At 39.8% G+C, this 16656-nt stretch overlaps 1 protein-coding gene across 1 annotated transcript in view; it reads left to right on the forward strand.

Annotated features, from left to right (window-relative positions):
• The window catches only part of LOC128528537 (pro-neuregulin-3, membrane-bound isoform), a 356759-nt gene that overhangs the window by 199648 nt on the left and 140455 nt on the right, over positions 1-16656 (forward strand). Inside the window, exon 2 of the mRNA XM_053501414.1 lies at positions 15942-16071. Coding sequence (XP_053357389.1) covers positions 15942-16071 — 130 coding nt within the window. The remainder of the gene's footprint in view (positions 1-15941; positions 16072-16656) is intronic.

Genomic DNA, 16656 nt, shown 5'->3' on the forward strand with positions numbered 1-16656 from the left:
AATTCTACCACATAAATTGGTCAATTGGTTCATTTTAACTAGAATGTTGAGTTAATTCTACCTCACAAATAGGTTATTATTATTTTCATGTTTTACAGTGAATCTGTAAAAAGAAAAAAAGAAAAAAAACTACCCACGTCTATTAAACAGTTAAATTACTTTGATATACTGGTCTATAACAAAACAAAAACTTCCAAGTTTTGCAAACCATACATATATGCAATAAACAACATCCTATTAAATGTTCATAGAAAAAACGTTTATTTTTCAAAAGCACAAGAGCAGATAATCAACAGCGACATCATTACTATACTATTACTCACAAGGGCAGAATGGAGTAATAACACAAATAGGCTGAGGCAGCTTCTACAGAGCAGGATCTCTCTGACATTAGATATCTTTTCTGCAGAACAAAACTATTCAGCCCTGGTCTCATTTTAACATACAAACACTGTCTACGACTTTTCAAGTAGGCTTCGCTATTTCGTAGCAACATTAACTATTCAAAGCAGTGTGCTCCTGTATAGGACTTTTTTTTAATGTCAAAAATATAAAATGCCTTGAAGCACACATCAACCGCCCCAAGTAGTGTGCATTGCTCCAGAGCCTGTCCCACCAGAATGACGAATGCCTGAGAGCAGCGCTGGTCATCATCTCCCAACGTCAGGATGTACAGTAGGGGTACGGCCTTGACCCTTCAGCCTGTTCGAGGTATTCCACCATGTTGGTTCCAACCTTAGAAAGAAAAAAATTTTGTTGAAAACAAAGATTAAACTGAATCAGACTATCAATTTAGTGTTTAATAGGATTTATACTAAATTAAAAAAAAACAAAGCTAGGGTATACTGTAGGTAACCTGAAACAAAAACATGGAGACAGCTACTACCAAAAATAAAACAGCAAAATAAGCATGGCTTTTGGGATACAGCTCCTTAATATTTAAGTCAGACTAGTTAATCTGGTTGCTAACGCTAGCAACCTAACTAAATACCTGCGTCATGCTAGCACTACAGTTAACAGTTTAGCGTTGATTCATCACCATCTTCGTCACCCTGCAAACATTCTACAGAGAAAGATAAAAAGCTCAGACATCTTCCGTTTCTTTCACACACAGGTGGGGTTCTTTGGCTAACTAGCAGCTATTGTCAGCTAAATTATCTTACCTCTATCATACCCAGCCTGAAAGTTTGTGTGTAACCTTAAACACGGTAACAGTAATAAATGTTACATATAGTGATCATTTTCAGTCATATGTGACTTAGGTGAGTGAACATGTGTATACAGACCTTGTATTTAAGGTTATTTTCCCTTAAATGCACGAGGAGGATGAACCGTTATCAGCGCTCAAAGGGGAAGACACGAAGCTCTGACTGACAGCCGCTGAATCCACCGGTGAACTTTGTGGGAGGAGCCAAGCAAACTTCAACCCAGCAGCTGGGTTACACAAAAACTACCCAACTCTCTGTAAATAGCCAAGAAAAATGACCCAACAGCGGCAACCCAGCGCTTGGGTAGAAAAAACAACCCAGCGTTTTTTAGTGTGTAAATTATTATTATTAGTAATAATAATAATAATAATAATAAATTGATTATGGGCAAACTGTTGAGAGCTACAGAGCTGCAGTTATAAAAGGTTAATTTATGGATTTTAACCAATCAGAATCAAGAATCATTTGTGTTAGAAAGAGTCAGGGGACCAAGTTGATTTTTTTTACAATTATTTTTTACTTAGAACACTGTATTATACTGCGTTGTTAAGAACACAATGTTCGAGATTATTCTTCATGGTCTTTTTTTTTTTTCTTGGTCTGCACTTTATTCTACAGTTCTACATCATATACATGGCTGTCAATTAGGGAACAAATCATTTCCCTTGCAACTGTACTTCCTCTGCATGTAATAAAGCCGGGAGGAAATTTTAACACCTTTTGCTTCTCTCTTCCACTTAATCAGAACTCGCTCCTCCTTTCTCTTCCCTAAATTGAAAATGAAGTGTTCCCTGTTCTTGTGAAGCCTATTTTGAGCAAGAGTGAAAATGAGGGAGAGAGGGGGAAGAAAATTTTCTGTCTCTCTCTCTCTCTCTCTCTCTCTCTCTCTCTCTCTATCCCAATTTTATTTATGCATTATCAGAGGCCTGGGTGGAGGTGGCCGTAAGCGGACAATTGAATGTGTCCCAAAAGCAATCTCTTTCTCCTCAGATTAATTAGGGGAAGCGTTGTTCACGGGCAAAATGTGCCAGAACGTTGTTAGGAGACAATTCAGCGAAGGAAAGTGATAAGTCACAAATCAATTTTAAAGGCAAACAGTGAAAGAAAGTAAGAAAGTTTGGAAGAAAGAAATGTGCTGGGTAATTGTGTAGCTATGGTCCTAAACAGAGTCCTTACAGTATAAAGACATCAGTGTGCACTGGAATAAAGGATAATGCCATTCTGTCATCCCTTCTTTCTTATCCTTTTCTCGTTCTTTCTTCCATTCTTGTTTTTCTTTCCATCCAAAAGTCAGTGGGAGTTTAGATTTAGGGAGAAGGCAATATTAGGAAAGGGTGGAAAGAAAAGTATAGAATATCAAAAAAAAACAAGAATGGAAATGAAAAGGATGGGAATAAGGGAAGGAAGAATGAGATTAGGTATAAAAAAAACAAGGACATACAATGAAATGAAAGGAAAGGGGAAAACTAAAGGAGGAAGAAGAAAGGTTAGGGAAGGAAGAAAAAAGAAAGAGAAAAGAAAAAATGAAAAAGAGAGGAAAAAAGAAAAAAAGAAAAAAAAGAAAGAAAAAGGAAAGGAAATAAATTAAAGAAGTAAACAATAAAAAAGAAATAATATAAGGGACATAAAGAAGAGGGGATAGGAAACGAAAAAATAAGACATGATGAAAAGATGAATAAAGTAAAAAAAAAAGACAGAAATAAAACAGAATGAACTGGAAATAAAGAATAGAAACAAAAAGGATAAAAAAAAGAGCATGGGAAAAGAAGGACGAAGTTTTTTGTAGAACTTTAAGGAAGTCCGCGATTACGGCTAACATAGCAGGAAATCAAAGAAACAACGATTCGTCTTTCCTCAGATAATTAGCAGCACTTGGCTTTTTAAAAAGGTTCTACTCTGTTGTATCCTCCATAGGATGCTGCTTTGTTTATCAGCGCTGCAACAGCAGGTAATATTTAGAAAGACAGAGATGTAAAAAAGAAAGAGAAGACCTCCATTTATATTGAAAATACGGTTAGTTTGCCTTTGTCTGTGAGGTAAAGGACTCAGTAAAGGACTTCCCAGGCGATATACGGTTCTATACATTCCTCAGACACTTAGATCAGGACAGAGACTAAGTGCTTTTGTAGTCCTGTCTCCGGCAGGGCGTTTTGAGACTGAACGATTTTCCTTTTTTATTCCCTGTGATGTGTTCGTGAAGGTTAGCGCCTGTGTGAGTGTCTTCTAAGGCTTTTATTGGATTGACGGTTAGCGTGACAGAACTTCTGTCTCTTGGAGACAGTACTACACTCTAAGTGAATCTATAAAAAGGTTCCTACTTGAAATCTTTGACGATAGGGAAGCACGCTCTGGTAGAAATGCTACACATAACCTTGAAGATGCCAGTGATGCCAGTGATCTTATATTTCTTTTCTCTGTTTTTTTTTTTAATGTCTTCTAGAAGCTTAGGAAAATCTTGTTATCTTCCCGATAAGATCAACTACCGCTGCATCAGGTTCTTCCTGCTGTGAAGAACAGAACTCCCGAGACTTAGATCAGGCACAACAGATCAATCAGTTCAACACACACACACCCTCTATCTCACACACACTGTGAAGATCACAGATACAGTCCTTGATAGACCGTGTCCTGCTTGAGATCAGTGTGTTGGACTTCTTGATGTGGAACCACACAACGATCGTGGGCCGAGATATCATTACAATGACGTTTTTTTTGTGTTTTGTTTTGTAAACTACAGTATATATGCTGTAAAAGAAATCCAGAGAACTGTAGAGCAAAGCTGAGCAGCAAGCCAGGGGGCGGGGCTATTCTTATGAGGTCACAATAGGAGAAGAATCTAATCATGTTTGTTTGTACTCAGAATGGAGACAAAAAATCCTGAATTTTGCATAATAGTTGCCTTTTAAGTAAAACTGCTAAATTGTGGCATTGTGTAATCTGGCTTGACCAGTGCAGTCTGAAAGGCCACATCATCCATCCATCCTTTCATCCATGGCTTCAGCCCATCTCAGGGAAATTTTATTAGAAGGGTAAGACCAGGATACTCTGGATGATGGCCCAACCCATCCCTCACTTATCGTCTATATACGATTTTATCTTGCATACAGGGTCAAGGCGGGCCTGGATCCTATCCCAGGGGACTTATCACAAGGTACTGTATTTAGGACACAGGGGACACTCTGGACTGTTTGCTGAGCCATCATAGGATGCCGACACTCACACACTCATTAGGCAATTTGGCAACATCAATTAGTCTACTCTTCATGGTCTGTTGGAGGAAACCTAAGGAACAACACCAAGCATGTGGAGAACACGTAAACTCCATGCACACAGACTCGAGGTGGGAATCGAACCCAGACCCTGGAGGTGTCAGTTTTAACCATTAAGCCACCGTGCCACCTACTGTACATTCTCAAATATTACGGGCCCTTTCAAAACAGCTATCTTTGGACTGTTCAAGAAAACCCACCAAAAACAGGGAGAACATGCAAACTCGATGCACGTAGAATGAAGGCAAATTTCAAACCCCCAATTTTAGTGCTAACTACTAACGCCTGATTCACAAGTCGGCGGAGAGGTTTCTGTGCAACTGTCCTGAGTCTTTCCAACACTCTCTGGTGAATGGTTTTCAGTGTACTAGAAGCAATGGTGGATGAAACTGAGCTCATCTTGTTGGAGTTGGATCTATAGAAATTAAATAACTGCTACTTTTACTTAAATTACTGCAACGCAGAAGTGGGAGTGGTGTAGAGGTTAGCACTGTGGTCTTCCACCCCCAGGGTCGACGGGTCTGTGTGTGGAGTTTGCATGATCTCCCTGCGCTTGGTGTGTTTCCTTTAGGTTCTCTGATTTCCTTCCACAGTCCAAAGCAGTGTTTTTAGATCACTTTCCTCAATTGCCCATTGTGTGTCCCCTGCAATGGACTGGCACCCTGTCCAGGGTTTAACCCTTCTCATGCCAGTCTCCTGTCATAGGTTCCAGGCCACCACAACCCTGTACAACCAGATAAGCAGTAGGATGAAAGTAGAAACAAGAAAAGACATCAAAAAGGATAGTCAGTTTAACGTTGGAATGGAAACATAAAAGAAGCCAAAAATGCGACTCTACTTGGTGCACCAATCACACTTTTGAAAATTAGGCTTAATAGCCCTCTGAGGCCCTCTCTTGGCATGGGGTCCCAAGGAGACTGCCTTGCCTTTTGTTGTTACTTTTGACTTTGTAGACTATAAAGTGCTGACTCTGGAAATGTTAAATATAATTAACGTGGTTTGGAACATTCTTTGCTGACACCTCGGCTACTTTTTCTATTTAAAAATATATATATTGACTAGTAAATATTGTTTTTTTTTCAAATTCTACTGCAGCACAAAAAGTTCTCCTGGGTAAAAATTCAGTGTGCATGTGATAGGTGTGAATCTATCCCCCCATGTGAGTATGTGTGTGTGTGTGTGTGTGTAGTCTTTCACACGTCTCCGCTGCTCATCACATCTGCAATGCAGCAGCACCGGCAGCCCCTGTAGAAGCCATTGTCACTCCACACCCACTACAGGCTGCAGCCATTGCCATTCGAAACCTGAACTCCACCTTTAATCAAATATTACCCCATTTCTTGAGTATGTATCTCTTTCGGTACACCACAAATTTGCACATGTAGGCATGTTCTGTGTACAAGGTGACATTTAGATTGTAATTGTTTAGATTGGACCTCCAGAAGAACAGGTTTACCTGAAGATTGGACTGGGATAGAGGGACTTTGGCACCAGCGGCCAGGACAATAATTCCTCTTTCTTCATGACACAAAAGAAGAAAACCTTTTGCATATCTGGGTTTTGTGTAGCACATCGTACCATGGGTATTACTATACTAGTTGTGTAGCAGAATTCTGTCTCTCCCAGGCAAGTTTTCTTAAATTCTTTAGTTTGTTGTCTTATGTTGTCCCATTTCTAGGCAGGACATCATGCATCCAGAGGGAAAACGATAAATACAAAAAGTGAAAGAAGAAGAGGACTGTAAGGATTGGGAATGCAAGGAGCAAAAGTGAGAGAAAAAAGAAGAGAAACATGGACAGAGTTGACTTTAGCATGTTAAAGACATTTGTTCATTCTGCGTTAATACATGTTAAATATTCATGCTTAATTAATAATCACAAAGGTTCCAGATTCGATTCCAGCCTCAGGTCTGTTTGCATGTAGTTTGCATGTTCGCCCCAGTGCGCTGTGGGTTTCCTCCGGGTACTCCAATTTTTTTTTACAAGTCAAAGACATGCAGTTTAGGCTAATGGGCATGTATGTGTGTGTCCCTGGGATAGGCTCCAGCCCCCATGTGACTCTGTATACAGGATAATGCGATATAGGTGACGAGTGAGTGAGTAAAAAACTACATTTTTATCTGGGCTTTGGATGCCCACTAAGAGTGCCCCATGCCCCATACCCCTAGCTTCTAATTGAGTGTCGTGATTGAGGAGAAACCTACCCCTCTTTGGCATAACAGGCTAGAAACTTACCACTGATGCCCAAATGAGCAAAATTAGAAAAGTGTGGTTGTGGGGACATAACTAATAACCTAACTAAAGATCTACACAACAACATAAACACGGAGTGGAAAGAGGGATTTCTGGCATGTGAACCATTTAACTACACTCGTACTCCTGCAGCATCCTAACCCAAGTCAGGTAACATTTTGACGGTTGTTGGTTCCTCGACATCACATGACTTTAGCTTATATGAACTGCACACAGATTAACCATAAAATGTTAGAATGAATTAGTTGGAATCATGAATCAATTATGACTCCAGTATAAACCATGCCAAGTTCATGCTGAACCAAGACCAAACTGTCTACTACATCTTAAAAGTTGCTAGGAATGGTCCAGACTTGCTATGTTCATTTTGGCTCATTGACGATATAAAAGGCAACCCATTTTAAGAGTTTTTTATTCCTATCCTGTCTACTTACCGGTTAATAATGACCTAGATACAGCTTGTTTTAGATTCCTTCCTATGAACATTCTTCTCATTAACATTTAAATCCCGGTGGTGGAAAGTTTACGTATGGCATCCATCTTGGCTTAGCTCCTAAAAAACAAGCTAAACTTCAGAATTTGTCAGTTAATCAACTGATTCCTCCAGATGGTAGAATTTTATGATATGATTTTCCATGGGTATGGAATCTGATGATCTGGCCAAATTCCCATATCAGGTAGGGCCAAAATAGAGAACTCATTGAAGGCAGCTCTTTCACACTTAAATAGATTGTATCTTGAAAATAACAATTTGTTATATAATTGGTATTTTCGGTAAAGGAAGTACTGCTGACTGCCTCATGTACCATTTGGGAGGGACAAAAATCCATAAATATATACAGACAGTTTTTGCATCACTGCAAGAGCTATACCATCCCCTCCGAGGTTTGGTTAGGAATGTATCAACTGAACACTGTGAGCCTAGAGAGTAGCAACTCCAGCCGCTTGCCTCCTTATCGACCACCTTTATTTCTCTGCATGATGGCTGTTGACTGATGGAAAGTAATATGAAGGAGTATTCTCTGCTCAGGGCCTACACACACACACAGGACTCCATCCATGTTGGCTCTCCTGAGGCCAAGCACTCTGCAGTCGACCCGATATTAGTAGAGCCTGAGATCTTGATATCTTGATGGTATGGATATGGTGGTGGTATGTGCAGTTGTTGAGAGATAGGAGGACCTGTCGTCTTTATTAAATCGCTCATTTTTATTATATCACTGGGGACAAAAGCACTATGCCTAACCAAACACCACCACACACACAAACAGACACACACACACACATGCCCTTCCCTGCACTAACGCTTCTGTCAGCCTCCTGCTTCCATCATCCGAGTGAAAGTGGCTCCCCGAGGAGAGAGCATGGTAATTCCACAAGATTGGGTTGGCTTTAAAGGCTTTACCTTCTGCCCTTTTGGTTGTTGTGTTGAGTGTGTATGCCTTTTTTTTCTTGTTTGTTTCACAACCAAGAGAGACAGAACCTGCAATTTTTGGGATTGGTTTTGCAGCTCACAGGCTCAAAATCGCTAAAGTTGCACTGAAAATTAAAACGCTTGCTTAGGTCTGAAATGATGAAATGTGGTCTTGCAATTGCAGCTTTTAATTTTAGTGACAGTTATGTCCTTCCATAGGTAACCGTAATCTCTAATTTGGATCGATAGCTAAAGTTGAGGCTGGTTTATGCTTCTGCGTCAAGTCTATAAGATAGGTCTCATGTAGTGGCGTGCACTATGTCGTACACTACGGCAGCTATTATTGGTCTGCCTCTGAGCAATGCTTTTCTGATGTCTATGATACCATTTCTGAAATTAGTTGAACGTCAAATTGACCATCTCCTCTCGTTTCTACAGTGCAGTAATTTCGTTAGAAACATCCGTTAGCTCCAATAATATCTAAGATTAGCATGATATCATTTGCCTGCTAATTTGTATATTTGCTAAAATGTTATATACGTAATATACACTACCATTCAAACGTTTGGACATGCCTTCTAATTCCTTGTTTTTTGACCCCTGATTTTTATTCATTTCTACATTGTAAAACAATGCTGACGGCACCAAAAATATGCAAGTTTCTCTTTTGATCAGTTGATATTGAGATGTGTCTGCTACTTACGCACTGTAAAGCCTTCATAATGGCTCTAATCTGAAGTGCTGTGTGCTAATTTCCGAGGCAGCAGAGGTAAGTTCTGGTCTTGCTTTCCCGGGATGAGATGGATTTTAAATGCATTTGACAATATAGTTAATGCAAGAACTATTCCAGTTCACAGCTGACCTTCCTGTTTTAAGATAACAATTGACTGTTGTTGCTATTGTTGTTACTTAATACTATTACTTAACACTGTGCTGTTTCAAAGTTTTCATGTTACTTAATACCGTTACCTAATACTGTGCTATTTTATAGATTTGAAATATCCAGTATTATTCTAGACTTGTAGAAAATAAAGAACTAAACAAAAAACATTGCATTAGTAGGTGTGTCCAAACTTTTGACTGGCAACTGTGTTACATGGAGAAAAGAAATATTTCATAGATATTTGGAATAGAATATAGTTTTATCAAAATGAAACAAAAAAACCCGAAAGATTATAACTACGTTTAAATGACGTTTTGTTTAACTTACAATGTCTTATAGCACTGACAAGAAAAGACAGTGGTTTGAGTACACTGGAAATAAAAACGAAAAACGGTCATGGATGGTACGTATAACAACTTTTTATTATTATTTATTACTATAACAATAGTGAACTGTGCCATGGGGACCATTTGTGATTGGTGATTGAGAACAACGATCCATGATTAGCCATTGGGAAAATGGTGCTTGGTTATTGGGAACGATGGTTTAAACGATGGTCTTAGATGATTGGTAATTGAAAGAATGGTGGTTGGTCATTGGATACATCAGTTACCTATGATTGGCCATGGGTATCAGTAATGTTTGGTGATTAGATTAATTCATTGGTGATCGGTGATTAATAATTGGGAAAAATGGTAATCAGTGATTGGTTGCAAGTCTTCAATAACACTGGCTCACACAAGTTCAGCTCATCATGGCATTATAATTAAGTGAACATGTTCTCTCAAGTTGTAGACCCAGCAGCTGTTATTTGACCTGATGACTCGTAGCCAGTGCAGGACAGTCAGTAACATGTGTTGAGAAAGTCTCTACAGTTGGCGCATTTTATACATAAACTAAGTGAAGAGGCCTTGAAGTCTTGAAATCCTTTGGGCAATACTGGCAAGGGGTAGCTCAGTGGTTAAGGCATTGGACTACGGTTCGGTAGATCCCAGGTTTAAGTCCCACAACCACCAAGTTGCCTAAGTGTCGTCTGCCAAATGCCTAAATGTAAATGCAAGGACTTCTAGTCTTGCCCATTTACTAGTTATAGCGTTTTTGCTGTCAATAAAGCAATGAGGTCTCAGATACTGGGATTCCACATTATCTTGTCAAGAAACAACCCTTAGGGCCAATAATCTGATTCAAAGGTTATTGACAGTGAGTGGTCAGCGAAGTTTAAAGATAAAATTTTTTTTTTTTTTTTCACGCATTAAATTGCCAATGGTAAAGCAAATGCTTTTAGGCATCTTTAGTGCATGCAATGACACTACTAATGACCTACATTTCCCCAGACATTATTATATACAATTTCTAGACTAGATATTACTGTTTTAAAATCTTTTTATGCTTGTTTTGTCTAAGAGTTTTAGTCAAAATCCCATTAAGCCTCAGTTATGGCCTTCACTCGGGGAAAATTTTGGCGCTTCCTAGAAATAACAGGACCTTTTTAGATATGCACCTTACAGGAGGATTTCATCTATTTCTTTTTCTTTTTTGTAATATAGTAAAGTTATCATGAAAGCCTGGTGATTAGATAGCCAAAAGAAAATGACATGCCATTGAAATCTGGCTATTTTTCTAAAGTTAATTACAAGAAGAGGAATTTACATAGTTTCTAAAATCACAGAGTTGTTGACATGGATTAATGGTTATGTTGTGCTAGACCGAACACGATATTTCATTATAAAGTTATTAATACACAGGGGAAACAATATGCAGGCGGATATTTGTTGCATCAAGCTGACATTTATTGGACTGAGACAAAACAAAGTTAACTAGGTCATGCCAACCTTTTGTGGGAAAGTTATTAATTTTCACATGAACTTTGGAGAACCACAACAGCTGTGCAAAAAAATGCAGTGGAAAAATATCTATGCAGTCTCATTCTCCAAGCAACAGAGATTTTAATTTGGGAGGGGCTCCATCCCTAGGGAGTGGGATAATATCACTCTGTGTTATCTGTCTAGATCATAGAGTCTTAAAAACGTATCTGGCGAAAGACAATCTGGTTGCATGATTTTATTTTAAAGTAAAAAAAAAAAAAAGAGGATAGGTGTGGCCCCTGAATGATTTGTGTAGAGCTTTAAACTCTGACATTAACAGGAGGCAATGTCACATCATTTATATGTGAACTCCTACTCAAAGGCAGGGATCACTGAAATAAGAAGACCGGCACGTATATGTCCTCCCACTCCCCAACAGCCTGCACATGAATTTTTAAGTTTCATCCTAAGTTCTTTAAGAACTGCTCTTGAAGTACTTAAACAGAATTATTAGACGTTCCCGGGAATATTCGAGTGCCATAAATCCTGTCCAAGAGCGTGTCCTCGTCCTTCCACGTTCTCCATTCTCTCCCGGTGTCATCTTTACTGCCGCTCCAGTGCTGATTGATACCGGCTGACCCTGTCTGCTGGCTTTGCCATTAGGAACCTGGAGGAAGGTTGTCTCTGAAGGACAGCACTGGAAAAAGAGCTCAAGGGAATCCCATCCTTTCTTCTCTCCACCACTTCCTTTCCTCCGCCTAGGGCAATCAAGAAAGATGGAAGGACTGTCGCAAAGCCGAGATCCATGACACAGCTCAGGGTAGGGATGCCTTAACTGCCTTTTCAGGGGACGAAGATCGATTACGTTGTGTAATGTGAGTGTTGTGTTGCGCCCATAAACGAGAGCTTAGCGAGAATTGATTGGCCTTTGTGAGAAATATGATCTTTATGCTCGGTGCTCAGTATGTAGCAGCAAGCGTCATGAACAGGGGAACGATTGGGTATGCGCAGGTGTTAAAGTTTCAATCCGCCTCACATTGCTTCTCGGTTTACGCTTGAATCTGATTGGTTTGATTAATTTCATGCAACGTTATTGCTCTGACAGTACTTCAGCTGGAAATCTTTGCGATGACATTTTCTGTAAAGGGTTGGTTTATGTAAAATCAACCAATTTCCTGGAAAGTTCCCAGGTGACCATCTCAGGTTCTGATGAAAGCCTGCCAAATAACCCTTATGGGGCGTAACGGGAAACCCCAAATTTTAGACCCAGCCCCTTTAGAATATTGACTACTAGTCTACTCGGGAGTCAAAATCCTACCCAAGGTCAAAATTTCCAAAAGGCTCTGGTGCCAAATCAAAAGCTGATATTCAGAAGCTCATAACTTGTTCCAGACTTTGATTGCAAACTCTGGAAGAATCTGAAAAAAAAAAAAAAAAGCTGGGTTGCAATTGTCAGCTTTCTGTTCTGTTTAGAAATGAAGAAATGGTCCTTTGAAAATCTTCACATATTAAAGACATGATTAATGACTGCAAAAATGGGGCGTGATAACAAATTAAAAGGTATTTTATTGTCCCCCATGAGGTTTATTTTGGCATTCCAGATCTAAGGCCATGGTTGATGTGGTATAGAATGACCCTAAGGAGACATTTTTTAAATATTTATGGACGAAGTCTTCATTTGTGCATTGCAGTTTTTTTTGTTTTTTTTTTAAGGAAAAAGCTTTTGTTATTGCCTTATTATCTTCAAAAGAAAGAAATAAAGGGAGGCTTTCGAGAGAGCAGTTGTTCATTATATTAACAGCACAATACGTACGTATATGCAGTATTTATTTATTCAATGTGCTGAAGCACATACACCCTACTGATGTCCTGACACACTCGTAGAGTTTAAAGTGTAGCACCTCGATAATTTTGAGCGCACTCTGAATTCCATTAGTCATGTTTTTATGGTCAGTACGCTGACAGGCCTAGCGCTGTGTGTCGATAGCAAAGTAAAAAATAGCAACGTTCTGATATTATGCAGGCGCTTTTGCGAACTCAGGAGCGTGTCCTATTCATCATGATGGAGTCTTATTCCCAAACAGTGGACCGCTTCCTGTAGTAATCTCATTAGGCCAGAGAGAGCGATTGTCCCTCTCGTCCATCCATCTTCTCGCAGTCATGGATCAGCGGCACTGCAAACACCCGGCTGTGTTAATGTTATACACACTGTATTACAGCATTGCTTCTGTCCAGGCTAATAGCAGCTACAGAACATTGCTGACTGATGAAGAAGAATTAAAAGTGTTACCGTGAAGGGATAAAAATAGAATAGAAGTTGAGTCTGCTGCTTTTTTAGCCTTCGGATTGCATATTTTGCGTTTCACAGCTCAAGACTCTGCAGTTTGATCTGGATCTGCGGTCTATGTTGAGTTTCTGCATTCTTTATATACTGTACATGTGGAATACTCTCTGGGTTCTCCTGTTTTCCCCTGACATAAATTGTCTGTAATAAATTACCCCATACAATATGTAAAAATGTGTGTGTGTGGGCACCCAGTGATAGACTGGTGTCCTATCCGGTGTGTATTCCCATCACACTCCAGTATTCCCAGGATGGACTCCGGCGTCACACGTTCCTTGACTAAAGCGTTTTTGTTGCACTGAAGAGCAATGCCCAGGCAGTAATATGTTTTTTTACTTTCATTTCTTAATAATTATCTTTTGATTTATACTTAATTGGTTAATATTATTCTTTACAACAATAAGTTGACATAAACAAAAAAGATAGTATTCCTTAAATAAAATCATATTCAATTATACCAAAAAATTTTATCAACCCCAGTGATGCAATATTGTGAAAGAATATTTGACTGAATGCATGCAGCTAAATGCAGTAAAATGGAATTTAAATAGATGCACCAGTATCAGCGAGAATGAAGGGAAAGGTGTACAGGACAGTGGTGAGACCAGCGATGCTCTACGGCTTAGAGACAGTGGCACTGAAGAAAAGACAGGAGGCAGAGTTGGAGGTAGCGGAGCTGAAGATGTTGAGGTTCTCCTTGGGAGTGACAAGGATGGATAGGATCAAGAATGAGTTCATCAGAGGGACAACCCATCTTAGATGTTTTGGAGATAAAGACAAAGAGGGCAGATTGAGGTGGTTTGGACATGTTCAGAGGAGAGATGGTGAATATATCGGTAGAAGGATGCTGAGGTTGGAACTGTCAGGCAGGAGGTCTAGAGGAAGACCAAAGAGGAGATTTATGGATGCAGTGAGAGAGGACATGAAGTTAGTTGGTGTGAGAGAAGAGGATGCAGAAGATAGGGTTAGATGGAGGCTGATGATTCGCTGTGGCGACCCCTGAGAGGGAACAGCCGAAAGATGAAGAAGAAATGGATGCACCAGATGAGGGAAATGTCTGTGCTCCATGGGTTTCGTGTTTTTTTGTTTTTGTTTGTTTGGTGGAGGAATTCCAGTCTATGTTATCACGGGTCACTTCATTCAGTACAACTTGCTAGTACTAGGTTGAACCTCCTTCCAGCTTTAGAACTGCCTTCATTTTTCATGCCATCTGTGATACAAATCTCAATACTGTGATACCGCATCCCGAAGGTACTCTATTGGATTGGAGATCTGGTGACTGTAGAGGCCATATGAAGTACAGGGAACTCATTGTCATGTTCAAGAAACTAGTTTAAGATGATTTTAGCTTCGTGGCCATTAAGGGAACAATAGGGTCAAACCATGTTCAGTTGGTCCCAAGGGGCACAAGATTATACGGGTACCTGTACGATTATACGGATAAGTTGGTACCTGTGCCAAGAAAATTTCTGCCACACCATTACACCACCACCACCAGTCTAAACCAGTTAAACAAGACAGGATGACTCCATGCTTTCAGGTTGTTCACGCTGAATTCTGACCCTACTATCCTAACGTTGCATTAGAATTGGAGACCATTTCTGACAAGTCCATGTGCATTGCTAGAGTTTTTTTTTTTTTTTTTTTCTTACTGTAGCTGACAGAAGTGGCATCTGTTGTGGTTCGCTGCTGCTGTAGCCCATCTGCTTCAAGGTTTGACATGTTGTGTGTTCTGAGATCTTCTTCAGCAAACCTCGGTTGTAACGTTATTTAAGTTACTGTTGCCTTTCTATCAGCTCGAACCAGTCTGTCTGTTCTCCCCTGACCTCTGGCATCGACAAGGCATTGTCACCCAGAGAACTTTTGCTCACTGGATATTTTCTCTTTTTACCACCGTTTTCTGTAAACTCTAGATATGATTGTGTGTGTAAATCTGCAGTTTCATACAGTAAATACTCCTACCAGCCTGCCTGGCACCAACAACCATGCCGTAATCAAAGTAATTTAAATCACCTTTCTTCCCCCTTCTGATGCTGGGTTTGAACTGACTTGCAGATTGACTTGACCATGTCTACACGCCTAAATGCATTGATTCACTGCTATGTGATTAGTTGAGCAGGTGTACCTAATGAAATGACCTATATATATAAAGACATGACCCCCCCCCATTACTATAAAGAATGTTCCATGGAAACATTACAACTTGGAGCTTGCAAAAGCTGCTAAGATGAGGATGGAAACATGACATATTTACCTCTTATTCCTTTATTTAAACACTCTTGAACATCTTTGAAAAGAAAGACAGAACTTTTTTTTTTTTTTTTTGCATAGCCTTGACTGAAGGTCCCAAGTATTTTAATTGTTCCAAATGAGGGGGGCGGGTTCAGAGCTGAGTAAATGAATAGATTTCTTTTTTTTCTTAATGGATGACTCATTGTGAATAATGTTTTAAAGATTTGATGGAAAAATAAATAAATAAATAAATATATATATAGTATATATGAATAGGCTTTTCAGGAAATGTAAAATGATTTATCTGACCTATGCAGATGGGTGGAGTGAAGAACACTTCATTTTCTGTTTAAAATGCCTTTTTCTCCCATGCAAATATATTTTTACATTGAATCAAATCACGGGGACACAAATGACTTCCACTCACTGTTGTTGTTGTCTCCTTTGTCTTTTGCCGTCAGCATCCTTACGCATTTCAGATTCACTTGATTACCCTATAAATTTTAGTAACCACCTCTTGTTTTTGTCTTGCAGCGGCCCCGACCCTCCCGCCCTTGAAATCGGAGCACTTCAAACCATGTCAGGAGAAGGACTTGGCTTATTGCCTCAACGATGGCGAGTGTTTTGTCATCGAGACCCTAAGTGGCCCTCACAAGCACTGCAGGTAGGAAATCAGAGAAATAAAGTAAAGTTCTGGCTCGGTGGCTTTAAACTGATGGGAATACTGTATTGCATTTGCCAAATGAATGATCCTTTCTGGAGCACTCAGTCAGTCGGTTGCCTTCTTCCTCTTTCTCCTTTTTTGTTTTTTCCTCCACCCACCAGATTATTTTCTACATCTCTCAGGGACTTGCTTCTTGCTTCGACAGCTTAGTCATGCTAACAATGACGCTTCAGTCATACCCTGAGAACTGTCTGAGGTCCCTTCCCTGCTAATTAAACGTGGCACTTTGCGGAAGTTCATTAGTGACATGTCGCCCTGGTGCTTCCCTTAACCCCACCGCGAAGGTAGATACATTCCCAGCGTATTCAGTTAACCCGTTCAATGAAACACTGGCACCATGCTGGTCAAAGTCCTCCGGTTTCGCTTGAGCGCACGTCTTGTTCGTTACCCCGGGAACATACTGTAGCGATGAACGAGTAAATGGTCACACTCAGCGACTCTTCTAAGAGCAAAGGGGAACAAGTGTACTTCTTTGAGAAGTGGTAATTGGCAGAGTTGTTCCAGATGTTCTGTTTAGTTTACCGT

Source organism: Clarias gariepinus, chromosome 8 (assembly GCF_024256425.1).
Source record: "Clarias gariepinus isolate MV-2021 ecotype Netherlands chromosome 8, CGAR_prim_01v2, whole genome shotgun sequence".
Classification (NCBI taxonomy): Eukaryota; Metazoa; Chordata; class Actinopteri; order Siluriformes; family Clariidae; genus Clarias; species Clarias gariepinus.